We start from the raw sequence: 26,356 nt of genomic DNA, 5'->3' as shown, positions 1-26,356 counted from the left end.
AACTGTTTTTATATATTAATAATAAGCGCTGGAAAATTTATTAAGTCTAAAGAAAAACCAAAAATACAGTAAAGTTCACTGTTTGTCAGCCCCCACGAAAACATAATTAAAAATGGTGATGAAACATTCATGTGCAACACGAAGGCACTCTGGATTGAAAAACATAATTTCAGAAGATGAATCAAAGAAGAAAATGACAACTATGAAACGAAGGCCTTGCTATAACTGTGATACTTGAAAATTCAAAATATTATAGGGAATTAGAAGCATTTGTGCTCATGACAGGGGGAGTGCTGAGGATACAAGATAACACCATGCACACACTATATTAGGAAAAAATGAAGACAGTATCTACCTTGAATTACAGTTTTAACTGTCAATTTTATTCATACATACTTATCTTAACATAGGGTTTCCTTTCATCTTAAACAGTTCTGAAGTCCCACCTTTTCATTTAGCAAAATCGTAATAGAGGTCTGAAAATGTCCTTCCGTGCATTGGTACAGTGTCTATTGAAAAGTATCATAGAATGGATTGGGTTGGAAGGGACCTTAAAGCCCACTGGCTCCCATCCAATGTGACCTTAAACACCTCCGGGGATGGGGCGTCCACAGCTTCCCATGGCAGCCCATGCCAGTGCCTCACCACTCCATCTTCCTAATAAGATGGCTGTTTTTTATTCAACTTCCACTGAACACTGCACAGATACTTATGTATGTCTTGTAGTCCACATCCAGTTTCTAAGAGTTAAAAGACAGTCCAGTGCTCATCTTGGCTATTTAATGCTATACACTATATCAAGTTTTGATCACTTTTCCACCTTATTCATCACTTTGGGCTTATTAATACTGCATCTCCTATTTTACTATCCCATTCTTCTGGAACTCCACATAGCTGACTTCCCAAATTACAGCCCACAATTTATTATCAGGTGTCTGCCTACTTCTTACTCCTTTTTCCAAATATTTTCTGAAGGGGCTGAGCAGCATGGACTCCAGAACGACTCCACTGATGACTTTATTTCTACTGTAAAAAAGTGATTACTCACTCATCATAGAATCACAGAATGGCCTGGACTGAAAAGGACCACACTGACCATCCGGTTTCAACCCCCCTGCTATGTGCAGGGTCACCAACCAGCAGACCAGGCTGCCCAGAGCCACATCCAGCCTGGCCTTGAATGCCTCCAGGGATGGGGCATCCGCAGCCTCCTTGGGCAACCTGTTCCAGTGCATCACCGCCCTCTGTGTGAAAAACTTCCTCCTAATATCTGACCTAAACCTCTCCTGTCTCAGTTTAAAACCATTCCCCCTTGTCCTATCACTACCCACCCTTGTAAACAGCCATTCCCCTCCTGTTTATTCACTCCCTTCAAGTACTGGAAGGCCACAATGAGGTCTCCCCCAAGCCTTCTCCTCTCCAAGCTAAACAATCCCAGTTCCCTCAACCTTTCTTCATAGGAGAGGTGCTCCAGCCCTCTGATCATCTCAGTGCCTTCCTCTGGACCCGCTCCAAAAGCTCCACGTCCTTCCTGTGCTGGGTGTCCCAGGCCTGGACACAGTGCTGCAGATGGGGCCTCACAAGAGGGGGACAGTCACCTCCTCTACCTGCTGGCCACCCCTTTTTTAATGCAGCCCAGAACACAGCTGACCTTCCAGGCTCCAAGCATACATTTATGGCTGATGTCCAGCTTTTCATGCACCAGGACCCCCAAGTCCTCTGCAGAGCTGCTCTCAAGGAGATCTTCCCCCAGTTTATATAAATACCTGGGATTGCCCCGACCCAACTGCAGCATGCTGCGCTTGGCCTTATTGAACCTCATTAGGTTTTCATGAGCCCACTTTTCCAGCCCGTCCAGGTCCCTCTGGATGGCTTCCCTTCCTTCCAGTGCATCAACTGCACTGCTCAGCTTGGTGTCAGCCGCAAACTTGCTGAGGGTGCTCTCGATGTCACTGATGAAAATGTTGAAGATCACCAGTCCCAACACCAACCCTGACAGACACCACTTGTGACCGGCCTCCACCCTGACACAGAACACTCTTCTGTCCCCTTTCTTTTATTAATTATTGTTAATTGGTAAAAACCAATTAACTCTCCCTTTTAATCCCACAGTGAATCAGATCCTCTATCATGAGGACCACTGCCATATGTCAATAATTACATTAAATCTTCCTTACCCACAACTTAATGATTTAACAGAACATTAATAGATTTATGAGCTACAACTTCCCTGTATAAAAGCATGCTTAATCGTTCTCAATTCTGCACACTAATTCAATGCAGACAATTAAAAAAATAAAAATAAAAAATTGAAGGAAATCTGTATTTAGCCTTCTTCACTACATGTTACCCTCATCCCTTGGGCCATGTCCTCACAGCTCAACATGCTTAATCTGGAAGGTTTCCCACAAGTTAGCATCGTTCATAGCTTGAAAGCACTATGTAAGACAAGGAGTGATTTTAAAACTGGAGATGGGAAGGCTATAAACATACCTACATCACTAGAAGGAAATCAGAACACTATGGTATTCTGATTTAGAAATCCTCTACCTCTATTAAAGCTCCTTTTGAGGGCCAGAAAATTAAATTGCTTCTATGATTTAATTTGAAAACTATTACCATTTAAAATCCCTACGCTAAAGCAAAATCCTTTGTTTTTACTGTATTTGTCCACTGTAAGGAAATGACAAGCAACGTGCATTTTCCAAAAAGGAGCAAATGTGCTCAGAATGACGTGGTGTTGTCCAAGAGCATACCAAGGCAGCATGGTGAAACACTTCCTTGGGAAGACCCAGCCAGTGAAAGATTGGGCTGCGGGGGAGAGACAAAGTGGTCCAAGCCAGGAACGATTATGGTCTCCACACCATACATCTCCCTGCTTCTGCAAAGACTGCCAGGGATGGTTTTGTCCTACATAGAGATTAAAAATGAAGCTGACAATATATAAAACTAACGCATTCGAACCTGGTAACCAAATAATCAAGTTTTGTTACGTTACTTAAATTAACTAATGGAGCTATCAGGCAATGCTATGACACAAACATGACAGCTATTTGTCTCAAATTACCCTTCTTTCTTAAAGCAGTAGGTACTCTTCAGTGGAGTGAGAAAGGAGCGCTACGCAGAGTAACTCTGTGTGTAAAGGTAGGGTAGCACATGGCATATAAATTTACCCAAATACAGTAGTTTTTTTAAAAGAAATTTGGAACAGATAAATCCTTACACTACTCCAAAGAAGGCTTCAGCTTTTTGTCTATGACCCTGATATAATTGCATCAGAAGGAAAAAAAAAAAAAGACTATTTCAAACTTATGAAAAAATCCCTATCACTGTAGAATGAAAGCATCATTAAAAAAAAAAGCAGCTTTATATACCACAGCATTTACATAGCATCTTTCAGACTTTCTCAGATCACTGGTGTCTTAGTTTTGGTTTTTTTTTTCTAATGAAGGAAGATGGAAATGGATGTCAAGACTCACAAATTAATTCAAACTACTGAAGTGCTAATTTTAAATGACTTTCCTCTTTAAAGGAACTTTAAAACAACTATCCTTATATAAGGAGGGAAGATTTAGGTTAGATGTTAGGGGGAAGTTCTTTACTAGGAGAGTGGTTAGGCCCTGGAACGGGCTGCCCAGGGAGGTTGTGGATGCCCCGTCCTTGGACGTGTTTAAGGCCAGGTTGGACGGGGTCCTGGGCAACCTGATCTGAATATGTATGTTTGGTGGCCCTGCTAGGCAGGGGGGTTGGAACTACATGATCCTTGGGGTCCCTTCCAACCCGGGTGATTCTGTGATTCTGTGTGATTCTGTGATCTATCCTAATTACACTTTTGATCATCTAAAATAAATTAATAGGAATTGCATGTATTCATTTCCAACCTCGGGAAGCCTGCACTGCACCATCACGATCTTTAACAGAAGATCAGAGAGCAGGCAGAAAGCCAAATCAGTGCAATACTGGAGTGTATCTTTAATAAATCCTTTGGCCATTAGACCAGACTAACTGGTAGCTATTCAAGATAATCTCCTTTCACCTCATTAATGCAGCCACCACAGCAGCGCTCCTAAGCACAGAGCATGCTGTCAGCTGAGTTAGTTGACTTATATATACACTGCAGAAACCAGCTGTACCTGCACCCAAATGTTTACTCTTCCATTGACAGTATGAACAAAAATGTTGGTAGGACAAAGTCTTACAGGATGAGGGAAGGTGAGAGAGGGGCCAATTCATATGAGCGTGTGCCTAGCAAGAACAATGTAACGCTGGTAGCTTTGGGAATACTGAGTGAGTTTACCAATGAGCCAATTTTACCAATCCTCAAATTTTCCACCTACATGTTTCTTCCCGCTTTTCATTTAATGAAGGAAATGATATCCAGGGAAAGGCTGCTAACAGTCGACTTTCAGCATCCAGTTTTTTTCTTCAATGTTGAAATATTATCCTTCTAAAATGACAATAAATACCCAAAGGCATCAATACGTGTGAATTAAGTGCAAGCAAAATTTGATTTACACTATGATTTCTTTCAGGAAGCAGTACTTTTTCCTGTTTCACTTGTTGATCCATTGTTACCTAACAAAAGAAGCACTTACAAATTTTCTTGCATTCCTCCTTTCTCTTACCACCCATCTTGTACAAAAGTGAGAAACAAATGAAAAAGTACTATCATTTCAGTCAATTTTTAATAGGTCTGCACTTTGTGTAATGCTTCCACTTAAGACTGCTAGTTACTAAGGAACAAAATATATTCCTCTAAGTGTCTAGTATCCACAATTCAATATACAAATAATTTTTCCCCCGAGTATTAAAGAAATGAAGGAAGGAACAAGCTTGATTCCTCCTATGAAAACGCTCCTTTACAAAAAATTTGAATTCTGAAATCAATTATTTTGAGTTCTTTTCAAGAGAGCTTTTGCACCCTGAATTGCCTATGATCAGCATTCCATGTATCCATTTTTATTTGTCTCTTACATCACATCAGATATGGAGTGATTTCCAGATCCAACACTAGGATAGCAAATGTGTACTAACATCTATGAAATATTTTGTATAGGGGCCAACTCATCTAGCTTTGTTTATGCTATATTCTATTACATTTAATAAATTCTGTCAGAGACAAACTTGGCTTGCACTCACATTTGTCCCCCAGTACACAAAATATTAGAAACATTGCAAATTGGGTCTCCTAAGGTCAAGTCAATACTCAGTGAAAAATTGCCATGCAGGCTACATCCAGCTGGTTAGTCACCCCTGATTTAGAAGAGCTGTTAAATTGCTTACACCTACTTTTGAGGAAGAGGGAAAAAACCTTACGAGGAGTTGTGCAATCTCACAATTCTCTTGCTCACTGCCCACAGAAATACTCTACATCCAGAACAAAACCCACTGGGGAGGGAACAGAGAGATGAACAAGCAGCTAGCCACACTTACTGCTGTTAAAACTCGCAAGGGGCATTTGTTTTCTTATCATCAAACGCAGGACCACAGCACTTGAAAAGTTCTTCCTGCTAAAAAGTCCTGCAATTACGGACTGGTCTTGAGCCATTTGCCAAAGGACACGTCAGAAGAAGCCAGGACCTTTGCCTCCACTTTGGCTTTTACCAACTGTTTTCACCTCCCTTAATAATTAAAAGAGAGCCCTTCTCTGTCCCCAACTTTGTTTAATTTCTACTGTACATGTCAAACCAAACTCAAGGTCTACATCATTTTCATCAGTTATCTGTCTGCATCTTCCATCACAAGATCCTGTTCTTCTTAAACACGTGCGACCAGAACTGAATGATTTAATTCTCACTTACCATTCCATATTTCTATTTGCCTGTTCAACTCTCCTGTAGCATTTGTTTATTTTGCAGCACCCACACTGAGGATCCAAAACCATCCAAAATCATTGGTTGCTCAGCCACCGTACTCCTGCACTGTACCAAACAAGCAGGTCCCTTCAGAGGAAGAGAGTCCACGAGTGCTTCAACTGCAAAGCAACCCAAATTAAGTTTCTCCTTATTATTCCCTTTATTTCTCTTTACTTCTTCATAGTTCTGTTTATTATTTGCCATTTTCGTAGATCTTATCCATAACGTCTCCAACTTTCAAGCCCTTTGAAATACACATAAAAAGTGGATCTGACCGGTGCTGAATACACAAACCCTCCCTAAACATACGTACATTTCCATTCCAATTTCTCTGTTAAGGATAGCCAATTATTAGTCCAAAATTATGTAGCATATTAAGATATTGATTTGGTTGTTAATAAATATAAATAAAAACAAAAAGCCTTACACAACAGAACTATGCACTTAACAACTGTCAAGAAAACATAATCTATTACCCTGAAAACTATTTTTGTTAATACAACCTTTGATTTATTTTTAATCAGCTTGCTGCTCCCCAAAAACCTTTCAGCTTGCCATGTATTTAACATGAAGAGTCAGAGAAACTGCTGTGCAATTTCAGTTTCTCTCAATGACAACAGAGAACTTTCATCACCATGACTTTGTCTTTAAAAAAAACAAACCATAACAACAATGGAAGAAAGAAATAATCTCTGATACAAACAACATGTCCTGTCATAAACAAAAGCACTAATTAAAACTTACATGGCAGTTACGTGTCATAACTATCATGATTTATATGCACAGGACAACAAATTTACTGAGGGAACTTACTGTTGAAAGGGCAAAGAATCTTTAGGTTCTCCTACCCTCTGGAAGGGGACAAGTTTTAAAATGCTCTCAATAAACCTGTGCATTGCTAACTAGTACTCCAGATTTCAGTATACAACACTTCCATTTAGCTTAGTATTCTTTTATTATTAAGCAGTTATAAAAAGAAGATAGTAAGTATTTAACACAAACCTGACAACCAGTTTCTAGAGTAATGTCACTTCTGCAAATTCGACATTTAGCCAATTAGGTCTAATCAGATATTCACAGACTTCACAGCCCAATTAAGCAACGTATTTAAATAAGCAGTAGTCACTGGCCTTCATAGAATTTTTAAAATAACCTTATTTTTCATGGTTAAAAAAAAAAAAAACCTATTATGAGAGGTATAAAAATAAAAATAATAATTTCATTATTTCATTGTTCTTGACTGCCATTAGAATTTAACAAAAAAGTACTTTAAAAAGTCTGAGGTCAATATAAGTTCACTTATCAAAACCAAGGAATGCTTGACTTTGACAATAATAACTTACTGCAGTGGATTGTTTAAGAAAGCTCACTCATTTAGCCCTATAGTCCTGCTAAAGGGCATGAACTAGCTCACTCAGAAAGAATTCTTGGCTTGCAGTTCTTAATTTCTGATCATTGACTTTGCTGCTGTGGTATGTATTAATTAATTACTTAATTATTCAATTCCCAAACTTATGTACAATATATATATGTGTGTGTGTGTGTAAGAAAGAGATTAAAAAAAAAAAAAAATCCATCATATTGTTTCCCATCAGCATTCACATGAGTCATCTTGCACTTGGGCCACAACAGCCACATGCAGCTCTATAGACACAGGGAAGAGTGGCTGGACAGTTAGTTTCCCTGCAGAAAAGAACATGGTGCTGGTCAACAGCTGGCTGAGCATGAGCCAGCAGTGTGCCCAGGCAACTGTGAAAGCAGTGCTTTAGACTGGACGTTAGGAAGAATTTCTTCATGGAGAGCATGGTTAGGCATTGGAACAGGCTGCTCCAGGAGGTTGTGGAGTCACCATCCCTGGATAAAAGAGATGTGTGGATGTAACACTAAGACACTTAGTGATGGGACACGGTAGGTATGGCTGGAGATTGCACTTGATCTTAAAGGTCTTTTCCAAGCCAAATGATTCTATTCTATGACCAGTACTTGTCAGAACTTGTAAACGCTGCCCCGAAGGCCATAAGAGGATGTCCTCACTTATGATGTAATATACCAGTCATACACCTGTTCAAAAACTTTAGGGGTCTTTTCTATACGTAGGGAAATACAATTCTAAAAAACCACAGATCTCATTTCATGTACCTGGTGAAGAAGCTGCCAGATTCTTGGCAGCTCCTCCATGGCTGGCAATGTTTGACCCTTTTCTCCAGACTGCTGTTATCAAGGTCCTGTTTGTTCTTCACAATTCGAGTTTTCGGCCGGCTCTGTTCCCATAGAGTCGAAAGCACTGAATCTCATGATCCTCACACCAAGGCCAAAACTGACCTTAATCTAACAGCGTTACATTTACAGTCACTAACTGTGAAGTCGTGTAAACACGACAAGGACTCAGAAAACTCAGCTGTGTTGCACCATAAAGACAGAGGAGAAAATTCAGCTACAAGACCACTGCCTTGTAGATCTTCCACAGATTATGATGTTTGCCACTCCTCGCTGACAGACACACTGCACACAGAACGGGGATGGAAAGGTGAAGTATGGTATGTTGTACAAAATGAGATATCCTAGGGCACAAAATGTGGTAACAACTATTACCATAAATTATGAAGAGATTTACAGATAAATTAGGGTTGTCATGAGACTGAATTTTAATGGTTTGATAATCAAGTAAGAAACACAATAATTACAATACCTGTTTTTCAGTAAACCAAAATCACTGCTACTAGCAACACTTCTTTGTTAATTTACATAATAAAATCCCTTCCTGGAGCTGCCTGCTGTATTCCTCTAATTCTGAACAATCTATTAAATCCCACATCACTGTGATAAACAATTTCAGTTTCACTGCTGATTATATTGAAAATATTTCTAATTTACAGTAAACCTCCTTCAATCATACACAGCAGACAATGCAAGAAACAGTTTTACAGATGGAAAGCTCCACTAGTCTAGAAAACTATCTGAAGGCTGGAATTTCCAATAGCTTTTCTAAGAGAACTCCTGCTCCATAATATAGAAAGCAGAAACAACGCATCAGAAACTTCCAAGTTATTTTAGTTTCTGAATATCCAGGGGAAGTAAAGAGGCAAACAGTAAGCAGGAAGCACCATTATTCTTCTTCTTAGGTTTGCTGGCAGAAAATATGATAAACACAATCTCAAGCAATGAGAACAGGGATGAGGAAAACAATTTCCCAGAACCTACTCTTCATCAGAACAGGAGATTTCAAAATGATGGTGATGAATGGAGGGAGAGTAAATTACAAAAGAAATCACTAGGAACCAAAGTAAGAACTGGAGGAAAAGTTACACTTCAAATAAAAGTGGAATGAGGAAAATATAAAGAATGAAGAAAGAACCAGGAAGGTACTGGGAAGGAGGGAAAAAAGACCTTCATTGAACAGCCTCACCTCAAATATCACTCAAATTGAAAAGCAGTCGATGCCTGGAGATGAAAAAAGATATCCTAATAGTAGGTCTTAGTGAAAAACATTGTACATCTGGGCCAGAAACATTTGGTTCAAAAGTAACCCCCTGTGAATGACAGTTCTACATTACCAAACACAGACCTAGGACCAGTGCTTCAAAAAAGGGGAAGATTTCTTGTTTTTTGTAAAATTATCCAAAGCTCCACAGTAGAAAGAGTTGGCTGATTTTAAGGCTCAGTTATGTTCCATCTAAGTTTCTGCAGAGGATTCACTAGAATAGAAAATAAACCTCCAAGTAACGTAGGAGCTATATATACAGTCACAAATGCACACAGATATTAGTTGTGTATATACCTAGTTATAAATATATAGTTGAAAGTTATACTGTTTATCATTCAAGAAATAACAAATGTGTTTAGAAGTGGTAGAAAACTCTCTGCAATTCCTAAACACAAATAAAACAATAAAATATTTTGCATTAAGATTAAAATCAATGTCCTTAAAAGGCTTAAATTCTTCCAAGAGCCACAAAATCCACTTCGCTAAATGACTGCTTCAAAAGTCTTATTGAAAGAGTTTTTATCCATTAAAATGTAATGATTTCAGGATAAGTAAACTTCAGTTATTAAATCCATATGAAAACAAAAGCAATTCAAACAAGGAGATGCAAAGTAATTATATTACATATTGTCCCAAAAACTGTGAGTAGAAAATTCATACACAAATATACAGAGAACACAGATATGAATATGCACATTTTGGTAAGTATTTAGTCTGATTTTCTGAAAAGAGTGAATTCTTTCTGAAAAAAATTAGAAAAGGAAGAAAGCACTGCTTGTTACCACTATTTTTGTCCATTTCTTCAGAAAGAACAGTTGACAGAATTTAACCTTGAGACACCTTTTGTCATGATATTACTGAGATTCCTAGATACTTTGTACTTGTTTTTCACAATTGCTTGTCTTGCAATTGATGTATTTCTACTTCAAAATAATATTCAGGCTGAAATTTAAATACTTTGAAGTATTTCCTTTTAAATGCTTATCAATTGTACGACTTAAGAGAACTCTCCCAAAGAACAGAACTGTGATGTCTATGACCAAACTGAAACATATCTTTTCTCGTGGTTCATCTTTTCAAGATGAAAATGATGTTATCTAGGCAAAATGATCATCTGAAGGAGAAAAACCAAACAAGATACCTAGAGTAGAGTCAGTTGTAGAAATTCCATTCAGACACAACATGGTGTTTCAGGATGTAGTTAGGTACAAAATAGCATTTACATCATCCCAGTAGTGTTGGAAGAAACAACACATAGAAGAGTCTACTTAATTCTAGAATATTTTCACTACAGAAATTGTCACTGCTTATTCAGCAATTTTATTTTTCTTTATTCCATTTCTATTTCTATAAAAACAGACAAAGAGTCTGGGGAACTACATGGAGAAAAGAGCATTTCAAACTGGGAAAGGATAAGATCTATTGGGTTCTGATTTTAACAGTGGAAGAACTATGTTCAGACCACATAAAAATCATATTAAAATATTAACTAAGAACACAACTGAACTAGTTGGGTCAGTGTTACATCCATATCCCTACTTCACAACCTACCCTTTCATATATTATCCTTTACTAGATTCAAAGCCAAAGAAATTAACTTGAGAAAGTACTAAAACTCAATGAAACACCTTAAAAAAAAAGGCCCCAAATATCAACAGCAGGGTAGAAATAAATAATATGCTTTAAAGCAGGGCCCTTAAAATAGGAAAGGACTTACCGCTGACATTCTCCAGCGTGCAGAATTAAATCTTCGTTGTTCCTAGCACTGATGGTCAGCTCGTGCTCTGTGGAATTGAAGACATCAAGAAGTAGATGACACTGCCGGGTGCTGTTCGGGCAGGGGAAAAAAGGATACCACAATGTCAGTAAAACACCACAGAACAATCATACATACATCTGAAAAAACATTTACACATAAATATTTATGCTTGCATAGAAAAACACATACATTCAAGAGATAGTAGATGCCTTATATTTATATCAATATCTTACTCTTTTAGTACAAATACCTTTTTTAAAAAACTAAAACCTGACAGAAGCATATATTCAATTAGAGTTCCATGACAACTATGACCCCAATAATATTAAGTCCTATAGCATTTGATCATCTGCATATATTCTTACTCTGTTGTTTTAAGATTCAATTCTGTGGGAAAAAGCCACACGTTTTATTCAGTTCTTTCAGCATTCACACAAGACAGGTTTTCTTACTTCATACTACCTTGACATTTATCTTTTTAAGCAGCAAAACTTTAAATCCTTGCCCAGTTTGTAAGGGAGCAGTTCCACGCATAATAGAATCATGAAATGGTTTGGGTTGGAAGGGACCTTTAAAGATCACCTACTTCCAACCCCCTGCTGTAGGCAGGGACACCTCCCCCTAGACCAGGTTGCTCAAAGCTCCATCCAGCCTGGCCTTCAATGCTTCCAGGGAGGGAACATTTAAAACCTGTCTGGGTAACCTGTTCCACTGTCTCACCATCTTCACACTACGGAATTTCTTCCTGCTATCTAGTCTAAATCTTCCTCCGGTTTAAACGCATTTTCCCTTGTTGTGTCACTACCTGCCCTTATAAAAAGTTCCTCCCCAGCTTTCCTATTGCCCCCCTTCAGGTACTGGAAGGCCACTATAGGTTCTCCCTGGAGTCTTCTCTTCTTCAGGCTGAAGAGCCTCAATTTTCTCATCCTGTTCTTGTAGGGAAGGTGCTCCAACCCTCAGATCACCTTCATGGCCTCCTCTGGCCTTACTCTGCTCATAGGCTGGAGAATGTTGGCTTTCTGCATTATGCCAACTACTCCAGGAGAGACAACTTTGTCCCTTCTTACAGAAAGGATCACACAGACAGGACTAACAGAAGGTCTTATATTAACCAGCTACTGTCTTTCAAATCCAAACTTCCCTAGATGCATTCATTGGAAATATACAGTGTTTTCGGTTATATTTGGAAATAATATTGACAGAGCTACAGAAAAGAAACTTTACTGTAGATTTTTAGTCTTATTTCTAAACTTCTCTTCTTTGTGAAATAATGTACAAACAGGAACATTGAATGAAGATTGTAATGTAATACAAATGAAGCAAAAAATCAGAAAGAATCGGATAGAAAATGCCAAATGCAATCAGATAGCTATGATAATGCTTTATCAGTCCAGTCTGAAATTCAAAACTTCCTCAGAAGCTACTTAATCGAGGAAAATATCCCAGCCATAAGCATCACTATAATTTATCTTTAACTATAAATGACTTCAACGTTTAAATGTATTTATAACAACATTAGATGACTTGTCATTGGGAATTACAGAATAAAGTAGTGTAGCTATTGTACAGAGATTACAGATCATTACAACCCATGTAATTGCTGGCACAGACACTAAGTAGGGAAAAGCAACTTGTGTTGGATGTCAGAAATAAAACTCATTAGCAGCTTTAACTTATCATAGAACCAGAGAAACACAGAATGGCTCGGGTTGGAAGGGACCTCAACGATCACCTAGCTCCAACTCCATGCCATGGGCAGGGTTGTCAGCCAGCAGGTCAGGCTGCCCAGGGCACCATGCAACCTGGCCTTGAACGCCTCCAGGGATGGGGCATCCACAGCTACTCTGAGAAACTTGAGAGGGAGCTCACATGAAATCAGAAGTTCCCCAGAAGGGAAGAAAGAGAAACAAAGTGGTAAGATAAGGGTTGTCAGAGCAGTCTTTCAAGTAACACACATTCAAACTCTGTAAGATACAGTTGAGAGCCTCAGGTAACCAAGTACACTTCTCCTACTGCGTAAGAATTTCAATTCAACTCCAGTCATTCCAGAGAGAATTAAGCTCTAACAATGCAAGAGTATAAGAGCTGCTCTTCCACTTATGAAAAAGCTCCGCTGGTGTGTAATGCCATTCTTTGCTGAGTATCAAGAGAGAGTATTTCCAGGGCGCATACAGGAGGAACCGCACTGATGCCATGCAGAACCCTGAGATGGGACATTCTTACAAGTATGGGATTCAGCCCCAAGTGACAGCAACACCACACGCAACCAGGCACTGAGCTACAAGCGAGCACTGCCTGAGGACAGCACCATGCCTCTAAGGAAAAGCAGAAAGGAAACGGGGGGTGGGAAGAGTAGAGGTGCTTTTTGGTATTTTTCAGGGTTTTTGCTCTTTTCGGGTAAAATTCCAGTGAATACTGAATATAGATAATGCACAAAGGTACCTGAGTGCCTGAAGCAAACATGTCAAAACTCATGAATTTTGAACAAATAAGGAGTCACAGATTCTAGCAGAAGCTCCCTGCCTATACAGCTCACATAAAAGGAACGACTGCGAGAGGCAGTAGCTAACCTGGTATCAGCAAGGAATGAGAAAGCAAGCCAGGCTTCCATCTCACTGCTGGCAGTGGGACGAGCCCTGCAAAGCCACAGAAAGCTTCTGTCTCTCCAGCAGATGCTAAGACATGATTTGCAAGAGAGATTTCTTTGCTTATAAAATTCGACATGGAAGCAATTTTTTACTTATCCCACAGAAAGAAACAAACAGTCGTTTGAAATAACATTCATACAAGCTTTGTACAATAGTATTTGACGGCAGAATCAAAGTTTTGTAAATAAAACAACTGATGTTATAAATATAAGGGATCTTTACAAGCAGCAGACCTTCAGAACTGAACACCGTCACTAATTCTAACAATTCCTGAATAAAAACTCTTGGATTATACAGTGGAAATTATTTGTCACGACGCTTTGCTCACCCTTTACAAGCACCACAAAAAATAGGCCTACAGGGAAAATATTTTTTCCTTGTCACTTTTGAGCAAAATAAGGAAATCTTCAGTAAAAAGTAAAAGAGCTAGAGAACCATTACAGTACTTGAAAAATAGTAAGATACAGGTATAAAATGATTGCAGACAACATGAAGGCAGTAGGAAAATACTACACCACAATTCAGGGTAATTACATATCAGCATCAAACCAACTATTAGAGCAATAAAAAACAAACAATTTCAGGTTACAAAAATATATGGCCTGAAACAAGGTTTGAATACTGGAAATAAGACAAAATATAAACTCTGGTAAATTATATGTAATACTACAATAAAAGGGGAAGAAAAGAAAGCCTGCAAGTTGTTAAAGAGCAATTTACTTAAGATCTGGAAAGTAGAAAAAACTTTCTTTTTTCTCTTTATTTTCTGCCATGTCACAAGCAGGAGGACTGTGTAGAACTGATGAAACTGAGCTACAAGCAGGTCAAAAATGAAAGTTCCAGGAAAACAAAGAATTAGTAAGAAAGCCTAATTCCCTCTTCACATCAATTTTCACTACAGATAAACTTACAGAAGACCTTTCTTTGAAAGACAGGAAGGAAATAACCTACTTCAGTGTCAGTCAATGATATTTTAGAAGTAAATCATATTCACACAAGGGTGATAAAGGAACTCCAGCATGAATTTGCGGAACACAGCACACAGTTTAATCCAGTAATCTGTTGTTTAAACTAAGCTCTGTACCAGAAAAATTTCAAATGTCATATTGTTTTAAGGATTTCAAGGCAATTGAGAAAAATCTGAGACCATCAGCCATTGCCTCCACGTGAGGTAAATGAGTTTTCTTTGAGAAGTGTGTAAGCTTATTTAAAAAAAGAATTGAACACTCATTCTAATAAATAGATCCGAAGATGATTTTACTACAGACCATAGCAGTCTACCAAAATTTTTGGCTGAAGAAAAGCAGTCATAAGCCTGTGTTTCTAGGAACTGGGAAGGACTATCCAACGTTTGCTCAATATCATCTTATTTTACTGAATTACCCCAATTTCTTCACCTTTTAACAAACTATGTACCACCAGGTAATATTTTACACTAAATATTTAGTGAACTAGGAAGGGCTGTACAGGGTAAGCCACCAGGAGAAATTAGCCAAATTTTACCTAGAGTGATCATATAAACTTCATTTTCCTGGGAAACTGTACTTAAAACTATCCAGCAAAACACATCAGAAATTGGAAACAGATTTCTTTTGTGAACAGAATGATGTACACATATTGCACAGTATTAAGAGATCAGTTTAAACAGAGATGGATGTATACAAACTCTGGGTTAAGTTCTAGAAAGGATTTTACTTTGATTCCCATCTTGCTGTTCTGAACCAAGCAGTTTCAAAGCCTAAGTGGAAAAATGCTAAAAATCACATTCTGCAAACAACTTCCCTTTCAGTTATCTTCCTTGTTTGTCTCCCGTGTTTCCTTTAGAAGAATCTACCGTGCATTTCACGCGCAAGGCTGCATTTTACAAGTACCATGGAAGGCTGTATGTCAGGAGGCAGTGCAGGCAAAAGCTAGAATTAGAAAGATGTTCTCAGTTGGATGAATTATACTCGAAAGGTCTCAGAATAACGTGCACAATTAAGTCAGTACTTACTTCAAACTCTAAAAGATAAGATTTATTTATTTTTAATTCTACTGTGTCTTGGAGATTTATTGCATAAATTAATTTATATTATCTTCCTTTATAGAACCCGGGACGTAAGACAAAGAGAAGCTGGTGACATGATGAATCAAACCATGTATTAAAAGCCTTACAATGTTAGGATTACAGAAATAGTCACAAAAGTGGGGCCATGGGAACTCAGACAAGAGGCAATTACACTGTGATCTAGAAATTTCTTTCAGGGGTATTGCAATTACTATTCCGACCTACTCTGAAATGACATCAGAGGATATACTTCAGTAACATTTAACACAATATTACAAACCAGATGCAGCTATCATGCTCTAATGACAGCTCACTGCAGTGAATAATCTTATTGCCATTCTGTTTCTAGCTTTGTTCTAAAGTCAGTTCAAACAAGAAACACTCAGAGGGGTTTTGGCAAGTTATCAGCATCCTGACTCAGCTTAGTTTGCCATCAACTGAAATGAAAGAGTGTTTTCACACCCAGAATTTTTGTTTCTTTCATGCCTTCTTTTTAAATGGTCATACCCAATATCCCTGATCAAAACAATGTCAGAGAGAGAAGAGAAGCTTTTGGAAATGACAACAGGCAAACGCAGGCTGGAATTCAACCCAGCTCCCTCAGATCCACCAACAAGCACAGTTTCTTCATATAACACAGCAAAACAATGATTTAGAATATAAATTCTAGATCCTATAAATAAATCTTTCCACCTTAGATTATTAACTCAGAAATTCACATATCTTACTATTAAAAGGGATTTTGGCTCCCCAGGGAGGTGGTTGAGTCACCATCCCTGGACGTGTTTAAAAACCACTTGGATGTGGTGCTCAGGGACCTGGTTTAGCAGAGGGATGTTAGTTAAGGTAGGATGGTTAGGTTGTGGTTGGACTCGATGATCTTTAAGGTCTTTTCCAACCTGAGCAATTCTATGATTCTATGAATTGTCCTCATCCGACTTTTCCTAGTTGTAAACCTTCTCATTTATGCTAAATATTCCCAGCACATCTATAAATACTTGTAGATTTATGTTCTCACACCTTCATTTGCCAAACTCTACATATTTAACATTTTGATCTCAAAAATCAGTGCTCCCAATCTGTAAGCTACTATCTGCTGCACTTCCATGAACTCACTGCAACATGTATAATTAGCAGAGTTTAGGGTTAGCAAGATGATCTAACCACTGGACCTAAACATCTATGTGTCATGGGTTCTTACTCATTAAAATATATCATCAGCTCAATTGTGTGAATTTAAATAAAGAATGTAGTCTAGAAAGACATCCAGTCTCGAGAATACAAAAGAAAAATTTACTAAACCCACTCCTTGACAGTCTTTATAAATGGTTAATCAGTCTCACCAATTGAATTAGCATGGTTTCTTTTTCAGCTGTTTTGGTTTTTAATATAAGAGTGAATTGAACACTGTGGAGATACCAAGTCATTTTAAACAGGCTATAGCTTGGCCTTCTTCACAACAAACTACAACGACTGATCTTCAGGTGGCCAACTGAAAGATGCTGGCCTTCCCTTTAAAAATCTACAGCATTTGAGGAGCGAAATGTTGAAAACGGTAAGGTCAGAAATTGCAGCCCATCAGCAGGTAGTTGACTCTCATTCTAAATGTATTAATGTATTAAGTAAGAACACTTACTTAAAAATTCAGTTCCAAAAGTGCAAGAATTGTTTCAAAAAATACTGAATAGCTTTTCTACTGTGTAACCAAAACATTTGTTAGAACATGGGAAGAAACATGCTATTTACTCTTCTGTCATTGGTGAGTGATAAGCAGAATCTCTAACCCAAACCTGGCTCCTGCACGGTGCAAACTGCAATTTATTGTACCAAAAACGTGGGCAATCATGGAAACGAGAACTGAAATTTTGAAAATCATATCTGGTTTTGTTAAGGTCCAAACTTCTGCCCATCCAACAGAGGATCTCCTGAGAACTCTCCACACAAACAAGATCATTCTTTTTCTGTAGTAAGTGAAGCCCACCTTGGAAAAATTGTATACTGATGATCCAAACACTGATAGGTCTTAGAGTAGGAGCACACTGCAGGCATTATTACGGATTGATGCCTTGTTAGCAGTACTACATCACTGCATTAAATGAAATACATTAATGCTACGAAGGGAAATGAACCTACAGTTACATGAAATGGCACTTCTTGAACTTCACAGTGTCAGACCTGCAGTGTCACCTTTTTTCTGTTTCAATCTGACTCAACTACAAGGACAGAGTCTCAGCCAAGAAAGACATGCAGCTGAAGCTGTAAGGCAGTGTTAAGATCAGAAGAAAACTTGGCTGCCTTAAGAAAATTAAAAAATTTACTTTGCTCATCATCTTGAATTTGTAGAATGGAAGGGAAAGACCAAGCCTTACCCAAAAAGAAATGCAGTATCCTGGTTTCACTATGGATGGACTTGATCTACAAATCCACACTTTCTAGCCTTTGGAGATGGTTCTCATTTACTTTTGTGTAGATGGCATAATGGCAAGGGATTAAAAGAATAGAAGTACCCTACATTGCACACAGAGCCTATCTTATTACAATTTTGATTAGTAATCACAGGATAATGATTTCCTTTCAAAGACAAATAAGCAAATCAAGGATTACAGTGACACGACCAGAGGCAAACAACTTCCAAGCATGAGTCTTTTCCATCAGTACTCTAGGCAGCTCAGTGAGCATACAATGATACCCAGTGAAACTCCTTGGAGCAGAGTACGGCTGCTAACTGACAGAACATCACCTCTTCTGACAGGAGGGCTGGTATCTGAATCAATATTAGGCAACAGATTGCACACTGTAGCACAGCGAGGGCTGCATCAAGCCAAGGTGCCCCTACTGACCAACAAAGATAAAAGGTTAAAAGGATCTCTTGTCAGGATGGAACGCATCTTAACACACAGTGAAATCGCAGCTAATGAAACTTCTATCCATAAATCACAAGCCTGTGCATGAGTGCATAATTATGGCTAGATATGTAGACAAACAACAACAAAGCAAAATCAACCCACACTCTCACAGAAGGAGAAAAAAAAAACAAAAACAAAAAAAACCAGCAATTTCATTGTTATCTCTCATGTATGCCTGATCAAATAGAAGAAATACCACCTATGTCTGGAAAGTTTTTACATAAACCATAATCTTTATGTTACATGGGCGGGGGGAGTGATTTCATTAACAATTTCCCAGGTTTTGTTTGTTTGTTTGTTTTATTTTCCAGTAGAGACCTAAGGGAAGAATCAATGTTTAGAGTTTTATATTTCACTCTGATTTTAAGCCCAGCAGCTATTAAGCTACTGTTTCTTACTTTTATTGAGGTAAAATGTTTTGGCTTTTTTTAATAAAAAAAAAAGCACCCAGAAAATGAAAACAATGTTAGCTTTCATTCTGAAATGACAGCTGAGAAGGTAAGTTACAAAACACAGCCTCACATAATGACTAAACAAAAAGAAGTCCAGTGCCTAGAATAGAATTTAAGCAATGCAATCTCAGCTGCAAACTCGATGGGAAACCTGAGTCAAGTTTTTAAAAGAGCAAGCAAAAGTACAAAATTTGATTTTCACTGGGCCTCAGATATTGGCAGAGATGATCAAAAATCAAGACACAAACGTTCTTTCATTTAATGACAGATATTTATCCTCAGTAGTTTGGAAGACGACGTTACTTTTACTTTTATTAAAACAACACTGAATTATACATGACTGTTGATGAGGGATTACCATTGGGAAGCACAAGAGTAAACGAAAAGTGTTACTACTCACTAAAACTAAAACTTGGAACAAGGAGAGCCAGGTAATAAGCACTTAAAATGCTTCATGACTGAGCAATGTACACCCATGTAACATAACAGATTTGCACAGCCATTGGACAAGTCCTGCAACACAACACTGCTGAAAGAAATTTTAACGTTTGTCCCCAGAACAGTTTAACACTTAGGATTTCAAAATAAAATCAGTAATATGTTTAACCTCCCCTCCAATCAGCAAGCCACTTTCCATTGACCTAAACACTGATCTGTGTGAGGAACAGGCGAAGAATGAAGCAAATGCATACAATACGAGCTGCAGAAAATTCAGCTCAGTTACTTTTCTTAAGGTTTCATTGCTTTTGTTCACAGGATCAAAAGAAACATTTTGTGCTCTGCGAGCTGTGGTGGGGTTCATCCATCCTTGGACATTTCTGCAATAGTACCATAGCGGTGACTCATTTTTTCCCTTTGAAAAATGAAGTATGGCACCAACATCACATAGGCTAGTAGGCCTTTCCACTCTACTTCTGGGTTTTCTTTATTACCTTTTTGCTGATAAAAGTCTTAGGAACAATATGAATCTTTTGATCTATTAAGTTCACTTTCAACTCTCTAAGCAGTGTTACACAAATGCACTAAAATAATTTCAAACTTAAAAGAAAAGCTTGCTCCCACAATGCATGCTGGCACACTTTCCAATAATCCTGCTACTTTGGAGGAATAGAGGAGGATTTCCAAAATAAGCAGAACTACAGAATATTCTAGTTTGTAAGGGCTGAACAGGGATCATGTAGGCCAACTCCTGGCTACAAACAGGACCACCCCAAATCCAAGACACATCTCAGAGCACTGCCCAAACACTCCTTGAACTCCAGCAGCTTAGGGCCACGACCACTGCCATGGGCTGCCATGACCACTGCCATGGGCTGCCATGACCACTGCCATGGGCTGCCATGACCACTGCCATGGGCTGCCATGACCACTGCCATGGGCTGCCATGACCACTGCCTTGGGCTGCCATGACCACTGCCATGGGCTGCCATGACCACTGCCCATTGCTTCATTCCATTTCTATCCACTTTGTAACAACTGTATAAAAAACATTTCCTACTTTGTATTTGTACCTCAGAAGTAATTACGCACTGAAAGCAAAGCCACCTTCAGTCTCTCTTTCCAACAAAGCCAAGCATGGTTACTCACTTTTTGGTGAGAGATATTCAACGGCCACCTCTGGAACTTCCAGGTATTTAATGTATCCCAAATATTTAAACATGTTAGAGTATTTAATGACTGGTATAGGTGAATTTACACGTGAACATGTAATTAATTGATTAAGAATCAGTAAAATCATTACATTACAGAATAGATTCTTGTAAAAACTGCTTTCCTTAAGCAGAATAAAAAGCAGTAATTAGTAAAAATATACAGAATATGAAATGTACATTTAGTAGCAAATAAAGACAATTTACAGCAAATAATTACTTACTACAACTGATTGCACTCAGATTTTGATAAGTCAAATTTTAATAATTATGGCATTTGACAACCATCAGGTGCTGCTCTGATTTTTGAAACTCACTGGCACACGGGAAACCATTCTGTCACTAATGACAGCACTGAAGGAGAGAATGTTTACAATTTATTCCTTATATTCAAAGACAATCATCAACGCATACATTTTTGGTAAGACTATGCTAGGTAAACACAAAACAGTGTAATGAAGAATATATCACAACAGTGAAGAGATACAGAAAGAAGTATTATAATAAGCAGGACATACTCAGGGGAACGGCTGTTCATGAGGGTGGACAGTGACAGGACAAGGGGGAATGGTTTTAAACTGAGACAGGGGAGGTTTAGGTTAGATATTAGGAGGAAGTTTTTCACTCAGAGGGCGGTGACACACTGGAACAGGTTGCCTGCTGTGGATGTGGAAGGAGGCTGTGGATGCCCCATCCCTGCAGGCATTCAAGGCCAGGCTGGATGTGGCTCTGGGCAGCCTGGTCTGGTGGTTGGTGACCCTGCACATAGCAGGGGAGTTGAAACTCGATGATCACTGTGGTACTTTTCAACCCAGGCCATTCTATGATTCTCTGATTAGAATAAACTAATAATAAACCTTACTGAAATAACATTTGAAACTCAGAAATTTTGCAGTGAACATGGATTGCTTTAATCATAGTCTGCAATTAATTAAGGTTAAATTCCTAAAGTGGAAGTATTTTGAAAACTAGTTCATAGAATTCTTTGCTTGTGACTACTGAAAGTTTTCAGAATGCTTTTTAGTTTACAGTCAATATTAACAATGAGTCACAAGTACAGGTATCAAAATAAGGTTCACCTGGTTGCTGGAAGGGTGCTGACACGTGTAAAGAAAACAGAAGGCTCTACTTCTACGTGAAGACCCAGTGAAAGGTTCCGGTAATATCCTTCAATGTGTCCTGGTCCACCAGAGTATTTAAAATTCAGGATGGCTTCCAGTGTCTGGAGAAATAGAAGTAAATTACTTAGTAGTAATTAGTATATGTCATTACTGTGCATTTCAAAAGTACAATTAAAATCACAGAAATGATAGCAACGTTTTTATGCCATCAAGAACTTGAATTTGCCTTCCTAACACACCTATTCTGTTACCTTTAGAAAAAAAAGGGAATCAAATGACTGCATCCCTAAGTTGCTTTTCTTCCTTAACCCTTTATAAAAAAAACTTAGTAGAGAACAAAGTCAGATGGACATAATTCCTCATTTGACATTTAACACAGAGAAAATGAAGAGCTTATTTTTGCTTAGAAGAGTTCATAGATGTTTAAATGATAAGCTCTTCCACTCTTTTAATAATATTCATCACTACATTACCTTTGTAATTAAATGAGAAAGAATTTTTGACTTCAGACTGACATTGAACAACAACAGAAAAGTAGAAATATCTGGTCTCCATATTGTAAGCATATACTCATCTCCTTTAACTAGCAGACAACAACAGTATGGACCAAATACAGTATATTAACTTTGCTTTATCTTGATATTCACTTCACAGAACGTGACTGGTTAGCAAATACTAAGAATAACGATCATTATCATTAGCCTTACAGACTCTTTACTCCCATTAGTTCTGAGACTTTATTTCTTTGTTGGAACTTTCGGACTTTGTCTTTTCACTTAATAAACAGCCTGTGTGAAGCTTCTCAGCATAAGTCTCCTTGTCATCTTCAAAGCTCAAGCTCAGAACAAACCTTTGGTTCACCCAGAGCGACTATATGCCACCTCTTCTTCTGTTACACTCCTGAAGCATAATTTGCATGAAGCATGGCAAAAATTTGGGAAGTCTCATTGGATTCTTTCCCTGCTCTTATTATAGTCCGCAGGCATCTGCTATTGCCAATCTCAGAGCAATGATACAGACACTACTCTGGCATGGACATTAACAGGTTAAGCTGAAGTCTATGCCGACAATTACAACAGTTTTAAAAAGCATTTAGAAATGCTGTCTGTCTTTTTACTCACTCAGTAACTTTTAGTTTATTCTATAAAGAATTAAAACACTTTCCCTCAAAAAATAAATGTACAAAAAAAAAAAAAAAAGAAAGAAAAAGAAAAAAGAAAAAAGAAAAAAGGAAAGAAAATCCACAATCTCCAAGGCAACACCTTATTCTCAAAAAAATACATATTGTTTTTTCATAAGCTCTAAGGAACAATTTAGGAATTTAATGACTTGGAAAAAACGTATGCCATTTTGTCTCTAAATGTTGTTGAAAGAACAAAAACACTGAAAATCTATTCCTTAAAATAACTGCAATCCAGTGATTTAAAGAATGTCAAAGGTACAAAACCAACAGTTTAGTGGCAAGTGCACACTTAAACATAGTGTACATTTCCAGATTGCTTTTCAGCAAGGGGAAGTAACTCCATTTTTTAATTTGCTTTCATTAAGATTCATAAGAGTCACCCTAAAATACAAACAAAACTATCCACTGGCTACTTTAGACAAAGCTGTCTACTCTGTTTATGTCAATTCCTAATTTGTAGTTAATTAACTCAAGTTTAATTTATGTCAGGAGAGCTAATTGATATTAAAAACAAAAGTAAAAATGCCCAAACCCATTCAGAACATGCTTCATTCTAATTAACCATCTGGATTACTTAATAAAACTTAGACTCTGCAAGTACAGGTATCTGTTGTACAGGGATGTGCTGAAGAATGCAATTCAATTCTCACTGGATTTTCTGTGAAATCTCCAAGTATGTAAGCTCCATACAAGTGCTGTAATATTCAAAGCTCCTTGCATTGTAAAGCTACTGAGGTGTTATTCCGTGGTTCCATCCTTCATAAAATCATGGCGTAAGACTGCTCAATAAAGCCCAGTCCCAAAGAACTACAAGTAAATATTGGTACATGTTTGAAAGGTCATGGAGCACTGTCACTGCCCATGCAAAATCCATCCTAACATCCAACACTAAACGAAAACACTCAAAAAAAGGCTGCAGTATACCACCACTGATAAACAAGAACAAGCAAAGGCATCATCAAAATCTTGGTCTCTCCTGAAGAGAAAACATTGTCAAATAAACTGGCTTATAACCCTAAATATGCCTCATGTCCCATATGAGAGAACAGCAAAAGACTTAACGGTCTTCTTTCCACTCCAAATATAAAAACCTAATTGGTGGCAAACAGATTTTAAATGCAAGAACTTCAGAGCACCTAACCCTGCACTCTCACCGGCTGTGATAATGGAGCAGGGTTCCTATGAATATACATATACACAAAGGTACAGCTCCAGACAGAATATATACTGGGAGTGTATATGTATGTGCAGAGGAAGGGCATGACTGAGGAAAACATTTTTTCCAGTGTCTTAAGGCAATCAGAGAAAGCTTTATTGCTTACAATTTATACAATACGAACAAGACATGGGAAAAAGGAAATTCAAATCTCCTTCAAAATTTCTATGCACACAGCTTGGGAAGGACTCCACACCCAATATCTAAGATTGATTTTCTATCACCGCGACAGAACAAAAATCCTACGCTTTCATAAGCTTACATAGTTCCATCTTAAAAACAATTTACCTTTCTCTCCCACAGCCCCTCCTGAGAAGAACGAGCCAAATGCTACAATCCCAGACTTAAATATCCTTCTCTGCTTAGTCCGGATGTCTTGCAGAACCCACACAGACAGCAGACAGTGCCAGGGCACACTGCTGACAAAGATTCAACTTGCCATCAAGCAGAATCCCCAGATGCCTTTCCACAGGAGAAAGCCTCCATCCTCCAGCCTCTCATCCTAGTTTGTACATACAGCCAGGCTTGTCCCATCCCAGGTACAGGTTCATATACTTGTTCTTGTGAAACTTCACGCAGTTGGTGACTGCCCAGCACTCCAGTTTGTCAAGACCTTTCTTTGTGGCCTCTCTACTCTGAAATGAGTCAACAGCTCCTCCCAATGTAGTGTCATCCACAAACTTATATAGTATACCTTCAAGTCCTGTTTCAGTGTTTTACATAATTACATTATAAAGTCATCCTTTCAAACAAAGGCTCACATACACTGCATTTTCTAAATTCCCCTGGAATAGAAAAAATGACATGATGCAGATCTTAGCATTTAATAGAAGATGAAATGTCAGTACTTAGCTACAGACAGTTTGCTCCTGAGACTCTGCAGATACTGCCTGCAGTAATCGTGAAGAAATATCAGAATGTAACATCATAGGCTCCCCATTAAGACTTTTAAAAGGCAGCATGAGAAGACTAAAAATATTTAAACTCAGAATGCAATGTTCTTTCCATTTTAGTTCCTGAACTGATTATAGAAAACAACTCTTAGTAACGAGCATAATTTCTCACGGGATTAGGGCTTGACATTTGAAAAGTAACTTATTCTAGGTGTGTAATCTTCAAATATAGCTTCTTTTTTAAATCAAAATACATGCTTGACGGTAAACACATTTTCATCCCAACTCCCATCCTGCCCCTGGTCTGCTGCTTCTCATCCAAATTAACACATGCATTAGTAGGACCTGCTCCAGAAGGAGAGCATGCGTGCATGAGTGCTTCGCCACTCTTTGTCACGTCCATCCCCTTCTCTCAGCTTTTTGGATGCCTTTTGTTTTCTTTTTGCTAGTTGTTGCTTATTTTTTCTTAGGCAGACTATTAATTCCTGAAAACAAAAATTTCAGCTGCTTAAGAATTTTTTGTGTATAATTAGATTTACTGGCAGCAGCAAAGAGAAAGCAAGTTTCTCCAATTAATGATATCTTTTCAATAGAAGCAGATAAACCTGCAATAAATAAGCGGTAAATAAACAAGCAAAGACCTGGCCAGTGTGATTAGAGGCATTCCATGTCCCCGACTCCAGGCATGAAGAGTTGTGTCCAAGGTTAGACCTGGTCTGATGAAAAAATTCAGTCCCGGAACCCTCAAGTAAGATCACATCCAGGAAGTATATACTTCTGTCTGTGTATTGATTTGGTTAGTGAAATTAATTTAAATTAGCACTTTGAGTTTTAATTTGCAACAATCTAAGAAAAGACAAATATTTGTCTTCAATAAAAGATGGTTGAATATTGTATTTGAACTGCCATTCCATGTATCTGTTCGTTAGAATGTGTCCTTGGTCCGCTGTTTCGCATGATCACAGAATCACAGAATCACCCGGGTTGGAAGGGACCCCAAGGATCATGTAGTTCCAACCCCCTGCCTAGCAGGGCCACCAAACATACACATTCAGATCAGGTTGCCCAGGACCCCGTCCAACCTGGCCTTAAACACATCCAAGGATGGGGCATCCACAGCCTCCCTGGGCAGCCCGTTCCAGG

General features: G+C 38.3%; 1 protein-coding gene across 7 annotated transcripts in view; it reads right to left on the bottom strand.

Annotated features, from left to right (window-relative positions):
• The window catches only part of TRAPPC9 (trafficking protein particle complex subunit 9), a 474,287-nt gene that overhangs the window by 301,887 nt on the left and 146,044 nt on the right, over positions 1–26,356 (bottom strand). For 6 of the 7 annotated variants that reach the window (XR_007376065.1, XM_048940414.1, XM_048940418.1 and 3 more), the window contains 2 exons: positions 21,880–22,022; positions 11,057–11,167 (listed from right to left, as the gene is read on the bottom strand). Coding sequence is in view for 6 of the 7 variants with exons in the window: in XM_048940414.1 (XP_048796371.1) it covers positions 11,057–11,167; positions 21,880–22,022 (254 nt within the window). In the remaining variant the exon portion in view is untranslated. Of the gene's footprint in view, positions 1–8,485; positions 9,551–11,056; positions 11,168–21,879; positions 22,023–26,356 lie in introns of those variants that run through there. The other variant, XM_048940417.1, reaches the window with a different exon arrangement.

The sequence above is a fragment of the Lagopus muta genome, chromosome 3 (assembly GCF_023343835.1).
Source record: "Lagopus muta isolate bLagMut1 chromosome 3, bLagMut1 primary, whole genome shotgun sequence".
Classification (NCBI taxonomy): Eukaryota; Metazoa; Chordata; class Aves; order Galliformes; family Phasianidae; genus Lagopus; species Lagopus muta.
Note: the sequence above shows the minus strand (reverse complement) of the source record. Positions and strands in the feature narration are given on the sequence as shown.